The 16,212-nt window shown below is 39.4% G+C and overlaps 1 protein-coding gene across 1 annotated transcript in view; it reads right to left on the bottom strand.

Annotated features, from left to right (window-relative positions):
• Positions 1-13,114, bottom strand: part of LOC146595135 (ADP-ribosylation factor-like protein 8B) — a 23,884-nt gene extending 10,770 nt beyond the window's left edge. Inside the window, exons 1-2 of the mRNA XM_085306330.1 lie at positions 13,067-13,114; positions 11,918-11,998 (exon numbers count right to left, since the gene is read on the bottom strand). Of these exons, the coding sequence (XP_085162456.1) occupies positions 11,918-11,998; positions 13,067-13,114 (129 nt within the window). The remainder of the gene's footprint in view (positions 1-11,917; positions 11,999-13,066) is intronic.
• Between the last annotated feature and the right edge of the window lie 3,098 nt (positions 13,115-16,212).

Genomic DNA, 16,212 nt, shown 5'->3' with positions numbered 1-16,212 from the left:
TTTTTTTCCCAGACACTCTAGGTAAGATTTATCTTGGTGACTGAGATGTTTACAATTAAGCATTTGTATCTATACCTCAATGTGTGGGTTTAGTATCTAAGATCCCACTACAGTCAGTGAAGTCCAGACAGCTATTCAGCTGACTAGATGGAGATGTCTCCTTTAGGATCACAGAATTAAGCTCTAGGTTCTGTTCACAGTAGCAACAAGATCTCCACTGTTAAGGGAGTTTAATCCTCATGCAGATATAGAGCTATTTATATTCAGGCATCTTAATCTGCAAGCTGAATCTGACACTACATATAATTGAACTCAGAAATGTATCTTTATGAYTGGAAGTATAAAAGAAAATATCAGTCATAAAACCTTAAATCCTGAACAAATAGGTGAGCAAATCCTAAACACAGGGAAACATTTAGTCAGAATAGTATTTGTTCGAACACTTCAAAGGTAGCACTAGCAATGCCTGACCTCAGATTGTACAAGCACATGTTCTGACACACCACTGAAAAGCTAGTACTCTAGGCTTTAAGATAAAACCGTAACCCCCTCAATTAAGATGCAACACAGCTCTCAACAACAGCCAATCCATCCTAGCCTCGGTATTGTGTCTTCACTCAAGTAGAAAGCCCTGATTCTGGGTGATGTATCTTTGTACCTTCTCTTCACATGATCATGAACCACTCTCCAAATATCAAATTCCAAGAGATACTGGTGAAGCTAGGCATATAGTGGGTATAAGACACAGGCAGAACTTGTGTTTGGTAGCCTGAAAGCAACGAGACCAAAGGCAAGGCAATCGTTAACTCAAACAACCATGTAGTGATTATTAATTTTGCTTGTCCTTGAAGAACATATACCAATGAAAGCAAAATGAATCTTCACTCAAGAGCAGAGAAAAAGCAGTGGGATGCTCAACAATGTGTATGCTGGGAAAAGGCACTGTTGTGTTCGTAGATTAGAAAGGAAAAGAATATTCTACCATGCTAATTTAAACCTACAGAGTAGCTCCCTAGGACTCTTCTTGTGTGTTCTCCATGCCCTCCGCCACTCAGGTTTGAGTTGTCCTGACACATTCTCAGCACTTATCAATGAGGCAAAGCTGCTGACAGAGCTAATCAAGGGCAGTACTTCTGGATCCCACGTGTTCTGAAAGGCTGTTGGAATAGAACGCATGTTTATGTAAGTTGCAGATAACTTCAAGCTGGGAGTGGATAAAAATTCTAAATTATCTGGATCAGTTACAGGGACCATCTGAAATAAAGAGGCTGAAATTTAACACATGCAAGGTTAAGTGCTATATTTAGACTGAAAAACCAAAATGCACAAAACTAAAATGGATAATAACTACATAGAGAAAAAAAGGCTCTTGAGCAGTTCACAAGCTAAATATGTATCAATAGCATTATACTGCTGCAAATTTTACATCAGCATGTACTAACAGAACCATCCTATGTATGACTTTGGAAGTATTAACTCTATCATCCTCAGTTTCAGTGGGCTCCAGTACTGCATTGATCATTAGACTACAGAAAAAATGCATACAATTTGGAAAACGTCCAAATCAGGAAAATAGGAGGAGAAAAGATTTTGGAAATATGATCTATAAAAAGGAAAAAAAGTAACTACATAGKGTTTCAAAGACTTGCAAAAGAGGCAGTGTTCTTTATGGCCACCAGATACAGAATAGAAGAAAAAAGCAGCTTATTTATGACAATGACAACTCTTACTAGATATTAGCAAAATGCCTTCTAACACTTAGAGTGAAAGAACATGGTACAAAACAAGGTATATTGAAGGACCTTCTTCATGGAAGAACCAAATTTCAAGAACCAATTATCTTTAGATATTCAAGTAAGTATTTGATTCATATCAAAGCATAAGGTTTAGACAATTACCTGAAGTCTTACTCTCCATCCATTTTTAGGGGTCTTCTCAGTTACTTTGAATAACTAATTAGACATTCAACACTGCCCATCCTGACTCCGGACACTGGCCTCATGCATCCGCCATGATCTCTGTAGACTTTTCTATCTAGTGCACATTCTCTTCAAAACACAATTCCCAGCAAAGACAGTCTCCAAAGCTGTTCTTGCTTATACATAAGGCGGTAGGGTGCTATAATACTTTTACTTCTGCTTCTTTAATTCACTAGCATATTCAGAATTTCTTCTACCTCAGTCACTTTTTAACCCTCCTTTAACTCTTTTTCACAAAATCACAGAACTGTTGTGATTAGAAGAGATGTCTGGACATCATCCGCTCCAACTCCTCTGGTCGAAGCAGAGTCAACGACAGCAGGTTGTTCAGGACCTTGTGTGGTTGGGTTTTTAATAACTCAAGAATGGAGACTCCTATAAGGGCAAGCTGTTCCAATAATGTTTGATCATCTTCAAAATAAAAAAGCTTTTTCTTATGTTTAATTTCCTATATTTCAGTATGTGCCCACTGACTCTTTGCCCTTTCATCATATACCCTGAGAACAATCTAGCTTTCTCTTCTCTACTCCCTGYCATGAGGTGTTTATATACATGAATAGTATCTCCCCAAGCCTCCTCTTCTACAGGCTAAACAATTCTAGTTCCCTCAGCGTCTCCTCATATGAAAAAACGCTCAAGCCCCTTCATCCTCTTTGTGGCCCTTCATCACACTTGCTCCAGAAGTCAACTTCTTTTTTTACTGGGGAGCCCAGAAATGGGGAAACTATTCCAGAAGTAGTCAAGATGGGATCACCTCACTCAAATTGCTGGCAATGCTCTTCTAATGTAGCCCAGGATGCCCCTGGCCTCCTTTACCAAAAGGGCATACAGCTTGTTCATGATCAAATTCATTTCTAGGACCCCCTGCGTCCCCTTCTACAAAGCTGCATTGCAGTCAGTCTGTGTTCATGAAATGGGTAGTTCCTCCCCAGCTGCAGGACCTTGTATTTCCCTTTTTCAAACTTCATGAGGTTCCTGTTGGCTCATTTCTCCAGATTGTCAATGTTTACCTGAATGACAGCAGAACCATCTGGTCTATTAACGACTTCTCCCACGTTTGCCTTGTGTGCAAACTTGTGGAGGATGCACTCTGTCCCATCATCCAGGCCATTAATGAAGATGTTAACCTTTCATCCAGTATCAACCCCTGGCATACATGGCTAGTGACTGACCCTCACCTGGACTTTGTGCTGCTGATCACAATACCTTGAGCCCAGTAGTTCAATCTTTCTTCCCTCCCAATTATGAATCACTGGGCTACCCCACAGAAATTCTTCTTTATAGAAGTTATCATCAGCCCAGGTAAGGTATGGCATTTTTAGAGAGAGTCCCTTTATTYTAGATGCAAAACAACTGGAATAGCCAGCATCTGCTGAAAGACTGCTAGAGCTACTACAGGCAGCACACACAATAATTCCAGGGGCTGGAACTACTGCAGGATATGCAAGACTGTGASATGACAGGTGAGATTTTTATAATTGTTGCTGAACAAGAGGACAAAGCATTAAAAAGCAGGATGGTTCTGATTCTATCAGGATGTTTGAGTGACATCTTAAGAGGGAGAAATGTAGCAATGGAGGAAACTAGAGAAGAATGTGTAGGGCTGGGATCCTCCTCATCCTCTTTTCTGTCCCAACAGAGCAAATAGTAAGTAGCAAGAAGGGCTACTGGGTTTGGCTTCCCTCTCAGCTCACTTGTGTGCTCAGCACACCCCAGTTGTGCACAGTTCAGGCCTGACTGACAGGCACTGGCCTTTAAGAGTCAGATAGATATTTTGATGAATGTAGATATTTTGATGCAGGAAGTCATCTTATTATTTAATCCCTCAATYACAGCCTTAAAATCTATTAAGTTTTCTGCTTAGATTTCAAATGGTATATGCTAAGGTCTTTCCTCTCTGCCTCCTTTTTCTTTGGAAATATTAGTTGACAGGCTTTACAAAATACATTGACAAGGCAAAGTCTGAAAATTCATTGCTAAAGCCRACAGGTTTAATTTTTGATCATGCTCAACTTTGATTAAGAGCACATCAAACAAGTATCTTCTTACAAATTGTATAGGCTGGCTTAGATTAGTGTTCTTTTCTCAGAGTAATTCATGAAAATCCTCATATACACAGACATGTCATACTATTATGCTCACCCTCTCAGAGATTAAATATGACAGTAAATATGCTAGCTTAYGAAAACAACTGCAAAAATAGGAAGAAACTAAAGATTATTGGCTCCTTAGTTTTTGTATTCTTCTGGAATTTTAATAGAATCTGGAGATAAAATTGTAGTCAAGAAACCAGATGGTGAATGTTGCGTAAGTATAGTACCTTTTTCATAGTGGCCTTTTCTCTTTTTTCTCATGGCAAAAGAGATAAAATATTATCATCACCTATTTGTTGGTGTTGCAACTTTGTCTCCCTAAGGTGATCAGTCTTGGTCTTTCAGAATGCCATGTCTTCCCTTGCTGTTTTTTTGACCCAGATGGTTTCTCAACCTTGCTCTTGCAGCAAATTTAATTAGTTCTGTTTGGTAGTGTCYTCTGAGACCTTTCAAAAAGGCCAGATGCAAGACATATCTGCTTACCATGAAGATCATTCTTGACATATTTGAAGGACTTTATAGATTTAGTAAAATAATTTTTTAGCCATGAATTTTAATAATAGTTARTATTTGGGTATCATAGGATTTGCATGCTTGAGAAAGGTAACCTGTTTTGCTGGGATAAAAAGGTTACACTTTTCACTCTAAATCCTACCTAGCTAACGAGACTGCAAATAGCTCATTGAAGCTTTTCAGCAAGAGGCATCTCCCTCTGCATTCTCCAGTCTTCAGCTTATCAACAAATGATGACATTCTTCTTACAGTAAAATAATTTAGGAATCTTTGTTTAGCAGCTAGGCTGTAAGATTTTAACAGCTTAACTAGATATAGGAACAGTGAGTTACAAGAGTTTCATCTTGACAGGCTTTGAAGTTAAAAAGCATRCATCTATATACAAAAATTGTATCCTCCTAAACTTACCAGAACTGTATACTGTTCTAGCAGAGATATCAAGAGAACTAGTAGGGATAAATTATTTGCCTATGCAGTTTAGTTTTCAACCTCAGTATATTTTAGAATCTAGTTAATACATATTAATATATCTTAGTATTATTCTCTTATTCCCACCAACTGCATTTTAGAACTYTTCATATAATATGACTTTTGAGATCGAACTGTAAAACAAGTCATACATCCCCACAGAAACTCACACATTTGCTCCCTGCAGCAGGTCCTCTCTTTGCAGTATGGTCTGGGTAAACAACTTCAGTAGAAACTTACCAGTCATTTTCTTCATCTAGTTGAACTACCCCATCTCAAAAATGGTTTATTTTGAAAAGYGTTTTCTTGTAATTGACCTTGGTTTGTCTAGCTGAATGAACCATCAACAGCATTCTCATTTTCCTCCACGTCTACAATTCTATAGCAGCACCAGTATAGCACCTCAGCTGCTCTTACGTTTCCTTTATATCAACTGCAAATCATGGCCTTATTCTATCCAGTCTAAAGACAGACAGTAAGGGAACTGAAAGGAAATTCTTATTACTACGGATTATTTACAAACTATGGCTGCATATGGTAACTATTGCATTGACTGTGCTGTCTATGGACTTCTTTGATCAGGCAGGCAAGGCAGATGAAATGAAAAGTGTATGAAACTGATGTTTAGGAATAATTAAAATTTGGAAGAATAGTCTCCTAGATAAATTGGAAAATATTGCTAAGAGCTCAAGTGGAAGGCACTGGTTCAGTATAAATACATTCTTTTGGAAGACTAGGGAATGCTCTGGCAGTAAGACAAAGAACTTCTGCATGTCTGAAAGAATGAGAAGAAAAAAATTACTTCTGTGGAATAAATGAACGCTTAAGACAGTCTGACTACTTAAATTGGGATAGCTTCTGCTTATGGGTCTGCAGTAGGTCCTTTGTACTGCAATGCTAATCACTATTTTTGTCATTGGTTCAGCACTCTTAAAAGCCTGGTATCAATGTAAAGAGGCCAAGAAAACATAGGATGGCTGTGGGATGCATCTGAACTTCTAAGGCAGTCTCTCTAACATTCTTATTATAATTATGCTTTCCTGATTTCTCATAGTTAGCGTACATGTTCACTTGTGTATACTAAATAGAATCTTGGGAAAAAAAGAATCTATACCACTAGTACATCGATCAGAGTGTTCTTCTGATATCAACAATGTCCATTCACTTCTTCATAAATTCTCTTTCATAACTAATAGGAATCATGAATTAAACATAAGAATTAGAAAAGCTTAAGAACATCCAAAGTTCATAAGTCCTAACAATACAGAATTAAACACTTATTTCTAAAAAATATTGTCACTGATTCATCTGAGTCCACCATCAACCTGTGCGTGCATACTGAACAAACAATTTTGGTAGCCTTCTAGCAACAGGATGGATCAGTTATGCTTAAAAGTTCACAGATACCAGGTGGAAAGATGAAGAAAAGCTTAATTTTTCCAATTAAATGGATAAGCTGCTTTCCTCCTGCTGCTTTTTCCTGCTCGCACACTCCATGTGCCAAGGAAATAAAATATAGTTTTGCAGCTATTTAAGYCTGCACAGGTTGCCCCGAAATGGTAGTCTTGTCTATGCCGTACTCTGCTTTCCCCATGGTAGTGGTACCAGCAAGTATATAGCTGTTTGGGAAGCACACTAGCTAGGTAATCCAACTAGGAAGAAGCTAGCCTTTTTTTCTTTATTTATTTCTTTTTTTTTTTTTTTAAGAAGTTGTTTTCAGTTAGATCATCTGGCTGATCTGACCACTATTTAGGTATGTGATCACTAGCACTGATGGAAAAAAGGCAATAGGGTGCATGGCATGTGCAATCTCACCAGGTGGCCTGCTTAAGCTGACTGACATCTCAGCTTTAGTCTCTGCCACCCTGACTAAGCTGACCTAATTCCCTCCTACGTTCCCAGAAAGCACACTTGGTTTGTTCCCAGGGTCAAGAAAATCATTCTAGGATTTAGAAGTGCTATCATGGGCAGAAAAGTAGGTGTGGAGAAAGGGGATTTTATGACTTTTCAAAAAGAGGGACTAACTTCCTTTTCTTTTACAAGAAAATATCTTTGAAAGCAGAACGTGGACTTATAAAGGAAAAATATTCAGAAGTTTTGATTTTGGTTAAAAAGGCACTATTTTGGGAGAGGATAAACACGAATGTAAAAAGCTGCTGTTATGTTGAAGTATATTCTTTCTACAATGGAGTTCAACTATTTGCTCAGCAACATGTAGATGGTTGTTGAGACACATTTAACTAAGGCTAGAAATTCTTTCTTTTCTCCTCCTCAGCAGTTACTAGGAAACCCAGTTCTGGACCAAGTGAGGATATTTGTTGCTTCTCTTGAAGGGGCAGGGCAGATACTTTGAGGAATGAGGTGTTTAGGGTTTGGCATTTGTGTGTATATTCAAATTGTACAGTATAAAGAAAATTGGGAACACAGTGGGGAACGTTTGTTGAGAGAGGCTAATGAAGAGGGAAATTAATACATARGAAAGAAAGACAAGACACAGCTGTTTGTGACTCAGTATGCCTTAGTGATATACAGCATAAATACTCTACTGTAATCCACATAGCTCCTGTATATTGAAATTTTCTCTTACCAATCTTATCTTACACATAGTGTAAACACTATGACAAGCAAAGATGTCCAAAGAGAAATAAACCAACAAAGATGAGGAAGAGCTAGGATGATGCTCTATACACTGTAAATATAGGTGAAAGAAGGAACAATACAATGAGTATTAACAATAGAAGTTAAACTTCATGAAACTGTATGTGGCTTTTCACCAGTTTTAAACACAGCATCTCCAGAATTGTCACAGAAATCATTATGAAATAACAGAGTTCATTAAAAATAAAAAGCTGCATAACTGTTACTCAGCAGCATCTGCATCTTGTACAATATTTCTTCTTTCTCCTCAAAGAAGAAGTTTCTCCTCCAATTCAGTTACCATCTGCTTCTCTGATTTCTGGGTCCCCTCCAAAAACTGAGCAGTAATTTGGTTTTCTTCCACTGAGAGACTTTAAGCCTGAAATGGTGTACACTTTATTATTCTCTGCCTAGGAGCAGTGGAAAAGATTAGAAAGTCGCTTTGTGCTATCTAGGAGTATATGGGACTAGCTGCAAGAATTAGTTTTGAGAGGCTTTTAATTCTGGTCACCTTATGTTTTCCCAGATAAAGCGCAATTGATGCATGCCTATTTATACTGACATCTATGTTCTTCTGTGTTTCCAGAGAACTGCCCATTATGTAAACTAATGCTAGTCTTGACTAGCTATTCCAGGAGATAAACTCCAAAGATTAAATGGATTTCATTACCTTCCACRTACGGTGCTATTAGTTCCTACGTATTAGCCTCATACTTGGCAGCAGCACATGAATATAATAAAGGTTTGCTAGACACACTACTAGCAGCGAATTCCATGAAAAAAAGTGCTGAAAAAGTTATCTTTGAGAATAAACTGCACAACAGAGAGCCATCGCACGTTTGCATTTGTAGATGTTAATGGTTCAAGCAGCTCTCAGTCCATCCCTGAAGAATTTACAAAAGATAAAAAAAAAAAAAAAAATCCTTCTGTTTCCATTGTCTGTATAGAGAGGGGGAGTCCTCTCAAAATTTCAGAAGTTTCTCTGCTACAACTCCCACAGTATGTACTTTTCTTGCTACTATGTATTACAATAGAGGTAYCATAGAATCATAGAATCAGTAAGGTTGGAAGGGACCTCTGGAGATCATCTAGTCCAACCTCCCTGCTCAGCAGGGTCACCCACAGCATGTTAGACAGGGTTGAATCCAGGCGGGCCTTGAAGATCTCCAGAGAAGGAGACTCCACAACCTCTCTGGGCAACCTGTCCCAGGGCTCCGTCACTCTCACAGGGAAGAAATTCCCCTTCACGGTCAGGCGGAACTTCCTGTGCTTCAATTTCTGCCCATTGCCTCTTGTCCTGTCACATGGGACAACTGAAAAGAGTTTCATCCCATCCCCTTGATACCCTCCCTTCAGATACTTACACACATTGATAAGATCCCCCCTCATTCTTCTCTTCCCCAGGCTGAAGAGGCCCAGCTCTCGCAGACGTTCCTCACAGGGTAGATGCTCCAGCCCTCTGATCATCTTTGTAGCCCTACACTGGACTCTACTGGAGAGATGTCTCTCTTGTGCTGGGGAGCCCAGAACTGGACACAGTACTCGAGATGAGGCCTCTGCAGGGCTGAGTAGAGGGGCAGGATCATCTCCCTCCACCTGCTGGCAACACTCCTCCTAATGCACCCCAGGAGACCATTGGCCTTCTTGGCCACAAGGGCACATTGCTGGCTCATGGTCAACTTGTCACCCACCAGCACTCCCAGGTCCTTCTCTGCAGAGCTGCTCTCCAGAAGGTCAGCCCCCAGCCTGCACTGGTGCCTAGGGTTATTCTTTCCAAGGTGCAGGACTCTGCTCTTGCCCTTGTTGAACCTCATGAGTTTCCTCTCTGCCCAGCTCTCCAGCCTGTCCAGGTCTCTCTGAATGGCAGCACAGCCCTCAGGTGGATCAGCCACTCCTCCCAGCTCTGTATCACTGGCAAACTTGCTGAGGAGGCACTCTGTCCCTTCATCCAGGTCATGGATGAAGAAGTTGAACAGGATGGGACCCAGTACTGAGCCTTGGGGGACGCCACTAGCCACAGGCCTCCAACTAGACTCCRYGCCACTGATGACGACMCTCTGAGCTCTGCCTTTCAGCCAKTTCTCAATCCACCTCACTGTCCACTCRYCTAACCCACACTTCCTGAGCTTTTCTAGCAGGATGTTATGGGRSACAGYRTCAAAAGCCTTGCTGAAGTCAAGGCAGACAACATCCACTGCTCTCCTCTCATCTACCCAGCCGSTCACTCCATCATAGAAGATTATCAGATTGGTTAAGCAGGATTTCCCCTTGGTGAATCCATGMTGGCTACTCCTGATCACCTTCTTTTCCTCCATATGCCTGGAGATGACATCCAGAAGGAGCTGTTCCATCACCTTTCCAGGGATGGAGGTGAGGCTGACCGGCCTAGAGTTGCCTGGGTCCTCCTTCTTGCCCTTCTTGAAGACTGGAGTGACACTGGCTTTCTTCCAGTCCTCAGGCACCTCTCCAGTTCTCCAGGACCTTTCAAAGATGATGGAGAGCGGCCTGGCAACAACATCCGCCAGCTCCCTCAGGACCCGTGGATGCATCCCATCCAGGCCCATGGATTTATAGATGTCTAGCCTGCCCAGAAGATCCCTAATCCTATCCTCCTCAACCGAAGGAAAGTCTTCCCTTCTCTGGACTTTCTCCCTCACATCCAGGCTCTGGATCAYGCAAGTGATTGTAGAGGAAGATAGCAATTATTCTATAAGCTTGCAACACAGAAGTAGACACACAATTGAAATGTGCAGTTTTAAGGCCCTTCTGTCATGCAAAATTCTGAAACAGTATACCAAGATACTCCGACTAAAGGAAAAATAAACACATATATAGTCACATTATCTATATGATCATTTTAAGTTCTGGCTGATTTTAATTTTGCTTTAACTAAAGACTTTAGCTTCCCAAGCAAGGGAAATTGTTCTTTAACCATTCCTTTACATGTTCACTATTTAGAGGGGCTGAGTAGATAGCTAGAAAAGGTTTACATTCAYAGTAGAGGTTATTTCAGAAAATCCTTCCTAAGTTCAGGAATCATGTCCAGAGGGAAAAGAACATTTTTAGAACTGAGAAAGGAGAGCAAAAGAAGAAAAAAAAAACAGACTTAGTGAAAAGTACAGGTAAAAGCAAAAACCTGTATCCACTTCACAAACTGAGGAATCTGATCTAAGTTAATTAACTAGTCTCCCTTCATTAGCAAACAAGAAAGAGCAGTAATGCTAAAGAAGTGATTTATCCTTATTTTGAACTCTTATGACATGAATCACAACCAAACTGCCAGCAGCTATATCCCTCYATAGGCCTAAGAAATGGTGCCCTAACAATTGACTTACATTACATGTTCTGTTTCTAGARAGCTAATGTTATTTGAGCTAAATCTCACCTTCCACTGAGATATCTGAGTTAGGAGAGAAGTCACTTCAGATTTCATTTATAGTTGTGAGAAAGACAGTGAAAGAGTGAAAGATGTAGCTCCAGAAGACAACTCAGCTCCCCTAATATCCCAGAATTTTATGACCTCTCTAACCTGAAGGAGTACAACTAAGCTATATAGCATGGATATCACTAAAACAAATAGATTAATACAACATAGAAATTTAAGTATACATGCTTAAAAAAATTACAGTTTTTGAACTAAAAAACCTGATAAACAAGCTATCATCTTGAACTTGTCTGCTTGCCCCTCCCTATTGTTTTAATAAACTAAGGGTGGGAGGTCACTTTTCAGTATAATTTGTGCATTTGGCAGTAGCCTGTATAGTCAGCATTACTTCTTTTCCTGTCAAATAAATGTATCCCACCTTTCATACAGCAAGAGGATACAATATAAATTGTTGAATATACACAAATATTTGACTGAAAAGATGTATGAGAAGACAAAACAAGGGAAGATATACAAAATATTGAAAATTATTAATTTGGATATTTTTCTTTAATAATGGATTAATAATATTAGGTTAATGTCTTCTAATTAAAGTAAATATACTTGCAGGGATTCATTGATATTATTGATTAGAATTCTTATRCAAAATGGATCTCTGAATAAAGACTATTAAAAAGAATATTCCCTGTTAATTTTCACAAATACAAAAAAGAATAATAATCAGTTATTGAGTGAGTTATCTTCCCTGAACCTACTGAATTCTACATTTTCATATTTCCAGTTGAAATAACTTCACTTTTTACAGTTATTCACTATGTTTGAATTAAAACGTGCACACTTACCTTTATGGTAACATTTCCTTTTGTTATTTTTCTCATATTGAAGCCTACCGTAGGAATCATATCTTCTGTGAACTGCCCTGACTAGAATACAAAAAAAAAAGGTATTATAAAATAATTGACAGAGAGGAGATAAGCTTCTCATTTGCAATCTACATATTTTATTTTACAATGTAGTAAGAAAAAAGAAAGAATAAAAAGAAACCATATTCATTTTCTACAAGAGCATTGGCCAGCGCTTCAATTAATGCATTGTCATGCCAAGGAAGACAGTTCATTCCAGTTCCTTTAAATGATCTTTTATTCTCCGTAGTGATAAAGATCACCCGAGAAATCACAAGACTTCGGATAATTTTTCATTTGATGCTTGAGCTAACCAGAAAGCAGCTTTGTCAAAATACAATAGAACTGACAATACTAGGACTTTTCTCTATAGTTTCTCATCACTGCTACTAGTGGTTTTACTCCAAATGTAACTAATAGTGAAAGAATACTCAATCTAAGAAGTACTAAGTGCAATCCCTTTCTGTCTGGGTAGATGACAGCAGAAAACTCCCACTGCTAAAGGTAAGAGTAAGAAGGAAAGTAGAGTAAAATGGAAAGTAAGCACGGGATGGAAAATAGGATGGATAGTAAGCAAATACTGGAAAGAAAAGAAGTATGTAAGGAACTCAGCACACCTTAAACACAAAGGAAGTGTCAGATATCTTCTATCACTAAAAGAAATATTTCTTCAAGAGAGCAACTTATTGTCATGAAAATGGGGACCTTACAAAAAACTACCCACTACAAAACATAGCTTTTAAGGAGAAAGATGATGCTCTGCACTTTCAAAATGTATCATTAATAAGGTATTGCATCTCACTAGAAGCAGCACACTAGTGCAGAAGGTCACTTAACAGTTRTGCCTATACTAAGGGCCAGGAATTCTCTGTAAGGTACAGAGCAGACTTGGTTTTCCAGTCATCCAGAAGGGAGGAGAATGAGACCTTTTGGACGTGCCATTGCCCTTCTGTACCTATCTGCCCATATTCTCATCATCTACCCTTATCACCACCCCCACTGTTTCCTGGTGGGGGGAGGGAGGTTAGAAGAAAACCTGGGCATATGAACACAGAGGAAAGCAGGCACACTCCTAGAGGACCCTCCCACCTGACAAGTGGGAGCCTCAAAGTCCACCACAGCTGCTGTGCTCCCCATGTTGCAGAACCAGCCATGGCTATCCCTACTGCTCTTGCAGGTCACAGTATACTTTCCATAAATTTCTTCTTCACTGTTTGTGGCAGAATGAGAACACTTTACATTTCTAGTTTATAATCACCAACTAAGATTGACTGYTTTTAATCTAGGATTTAAAAAGCTAACTTTTGATGGTTATTTGCTCTTCTCACGTGATTTTAGGTTTTAGAACTAGATCCTTCAGGCAAGTAAAAACTTCCATCCATAATTTATTCACTATTACCTAGGGAAACTTATTGCTAAATTCTGTACTATACATCTTCCCGAATTTTGTTTCTGAAAGTCTCTTTTTTCTCTTTCCTTGCTTCACTGACTTGTCAACAGCAGCAGGGAAAAACAGTGAAGACAAATGTACTTGTAGTCTCATACAGATACACATACCCAGCAGTGACAGAAGAAGTTTTTAATTGGATAGAGTAAGACAAAGCCAATCAGCAACAATCTGCTGTAGCAAGTACCAGCCTAATTTGCTAAAATACGTAGTACGTATATTTACAGAAGACAGACAGTCACACATGTAACATCATTATTCAAGAACAGGAATGCCTGGAATATTAGAGAGCTAACTCAAGAAACTAATGTTTAAGCAAATTCATTGAAATTAAGGAGTCCTTTTTTGTTTGCAAATTATACACTATGTGCAATATTTTAAATTGGAAGACATACATCAAAAAACAATCATAACTGCTCTGGGACTGGGGAGAGAATGCAAAGAATTAAAGTCTCCTTTATTAGTCTTAAGTCTTTTCCTCTAAAAAATGTAATTGTAATTGAAGAGAACCAGCTACAAAGTAGTATGTTTACAGTTCTTTATCTTCCATACAAGATGAAAAAAGGTAATGTGTTGAATCTTTTGACCGTATTACTCCAAAAACTCTGATTACTGCATTTTGTTTCAAGCGCTTTAAGTACCACAAAAGAAAAAAAGCTTACTACAGAAATTTTACATGATATTTTTGACAGCACTTTTTTGTGAATATTCAAGGTGCCATCGAACAATTTTATTGTCATATCTCAGTAAAATACAAAGAGATTAAATCCTGACACAGATGGAAATAACTTATGCTAAGAAGTTTCTAATGTCATTCTTAAATGTTGGTGCATATTGCACCTACAATGAATATTGTTCGTACATGTTACTATATCAAAAACAATGGGCCAGATTCTACTTCATTACGTCAGAGCACATCCAAAGCAAAAAGCAGTGAAATTATCCAAGGTTTCCACTGGTAACAGAGGACTAACTAAACATGGCTCAAACTCTTCAGGGAGGAGACTGTCTCTAAGCGTGTTTATGCAGTGTTAGCACAATAGGACCTCTGAATATTACTGTAACGTGAACAAATAATTTCTTATCATTTGTTTTTATGGCCCATTGTAGTTTCAAATGCCCATTGTTTGGTGATGGTTACTTCCATCTCATCATTCCCTAGCCACATATACAAAAGTACACACACAGTTCCCAATCTATTTGCCATCTCCATATCAACGGCATTCAAGAATAAGCTATTATTCATTGCCTTCTCTTAAACTGCTTACCCCCACGTTCTTACCACCCTTCTTTGGTGACTATGGCAGCAAGTCATCTGCAGACCGAAAGACAGAAGTTTTCGTAGCTACAAAAATTACTTTTTGTGACAATCCTTAAGTTAGAAAAAAAATGATGCCTTCTGGAATATTTTTAAGTTACACATGTGCTGACAAAAAAAAATGCAGTAATAGCAGCGTTGTTTCATCCATGATGATCTGAGCATGAGGGAGACAAACACATGATGTCATCCCACAGGTGGTGGTATATAAATGACAGGATAAACATTTACCTGCTTAATGCCGCATATTACTATTAGAGCACTAAGGTCTCTGAACTGCTGTGTCCTTATTTGCTCCATTTATGAAATCAATATAAGAAACAAATAATTTATTATAAGAAACAAAATAATTTATTATGCTTTCTCCTCCTTCCTCAGCAAAGCATACCCTTGAGAGAGRATGATGATGAGGCCTATGTTACCAAGAACACCTGAGCAGCTAATAAACTGAAGTCCGAGTTACAATTATTTTCTGTTTATTGATTATTGGTATCTCCCAAAACATACTTACATTGCTAACTGCACTTTCCCTACTCCGTCCCTTTCTCTCCTTCTTTCTCTCTCTCCCCACTTCCTCACTCACACTAATTCATATTCCTGTTCTTTCCCTTAATCCATAATTGTGTATAACACATGAAAACATACAACACCATACAGTTGTGTCCATCACTGGCTCAATCTCTTTGACTGTAAGCAGTACCCTGCCCAATTTCTGTTTGATTTCTTAACCTAGCAGCTGTTCAGGGTAAGGACTGACTCTTCAAGAACGCCTGGAAGCTCCTAACTCATGGCAGGTGAAGCTCCTATAAAGCTAACAGCAGTGATCACCTTAGAGAAATGKGAATGCATTGAGAAGCTTCTTGATTAGCAGTTTGCATCTCTGTTTGCATCTTCTGAGAGCAGGAAAGTAAATACCCAAGATGGACCTAAATGGGGAAGGGCAGGCAGTATAGCAAGCAAAGATGAGGAAGGTATTGCATGACTGCAAAATGGAAAATGCCGTGGTCAGTGTCAACGTCAGAGATGAACAAGGCCACCATCACGGCAGGATGGGCAAGGCAAAACATCACGGAATTGTGGGAGCCATTAACATCGACGAAACAGATGGAAGGGGAGAAATCAGTGAAAGGGAAGTCATGATAATGCCTTGCTTCCTCCAAGGCTGTAATAGATTTATTTTTGTATAAACTGACCAGGTAAAGTTAGCTCAGCATTAGGGCAAGAGTCTCTGTCCAGGAACCTGCTTTGAGACGGACCCACTCGGGGGTCAGGCAGAGGAGACGTTTTCTCTCTCTCTCCCCCTTACAAATTTCCAGGCGCATCGGAGCCTGGCGGGAGAAGCACGAGGCTCAGGAGCTCCCTTGTCTCCTCCCTGCGGGACCGCAGGGCGGGTGCAGCACGGCTCCGCCGCGGCCCTCACCTGTCGCCGGGGAGCGCGCGGGGAAAGGCGCGGCCGGGCCCGGCCCAGCC

Source organism: Rhea americana, unplaced genomic scaffold, assembly GCF_003343005.1.
Source record: "Rhea americana isolate MKP2758 unplaced genomic scaffold, rheAme1 scaffold_238, whole genome shotgun sequence".
Taxonomy (NCBI): Eukaryota; Metazoa; Chordata; class Aves; order Rheiformes; family Rheidae; genus Rhea; species Rhea americana.
Note: the sequence above shows the minus strand (reverse complement) of the source record. Positions and strands in the feature narration are given on the sequence as shown.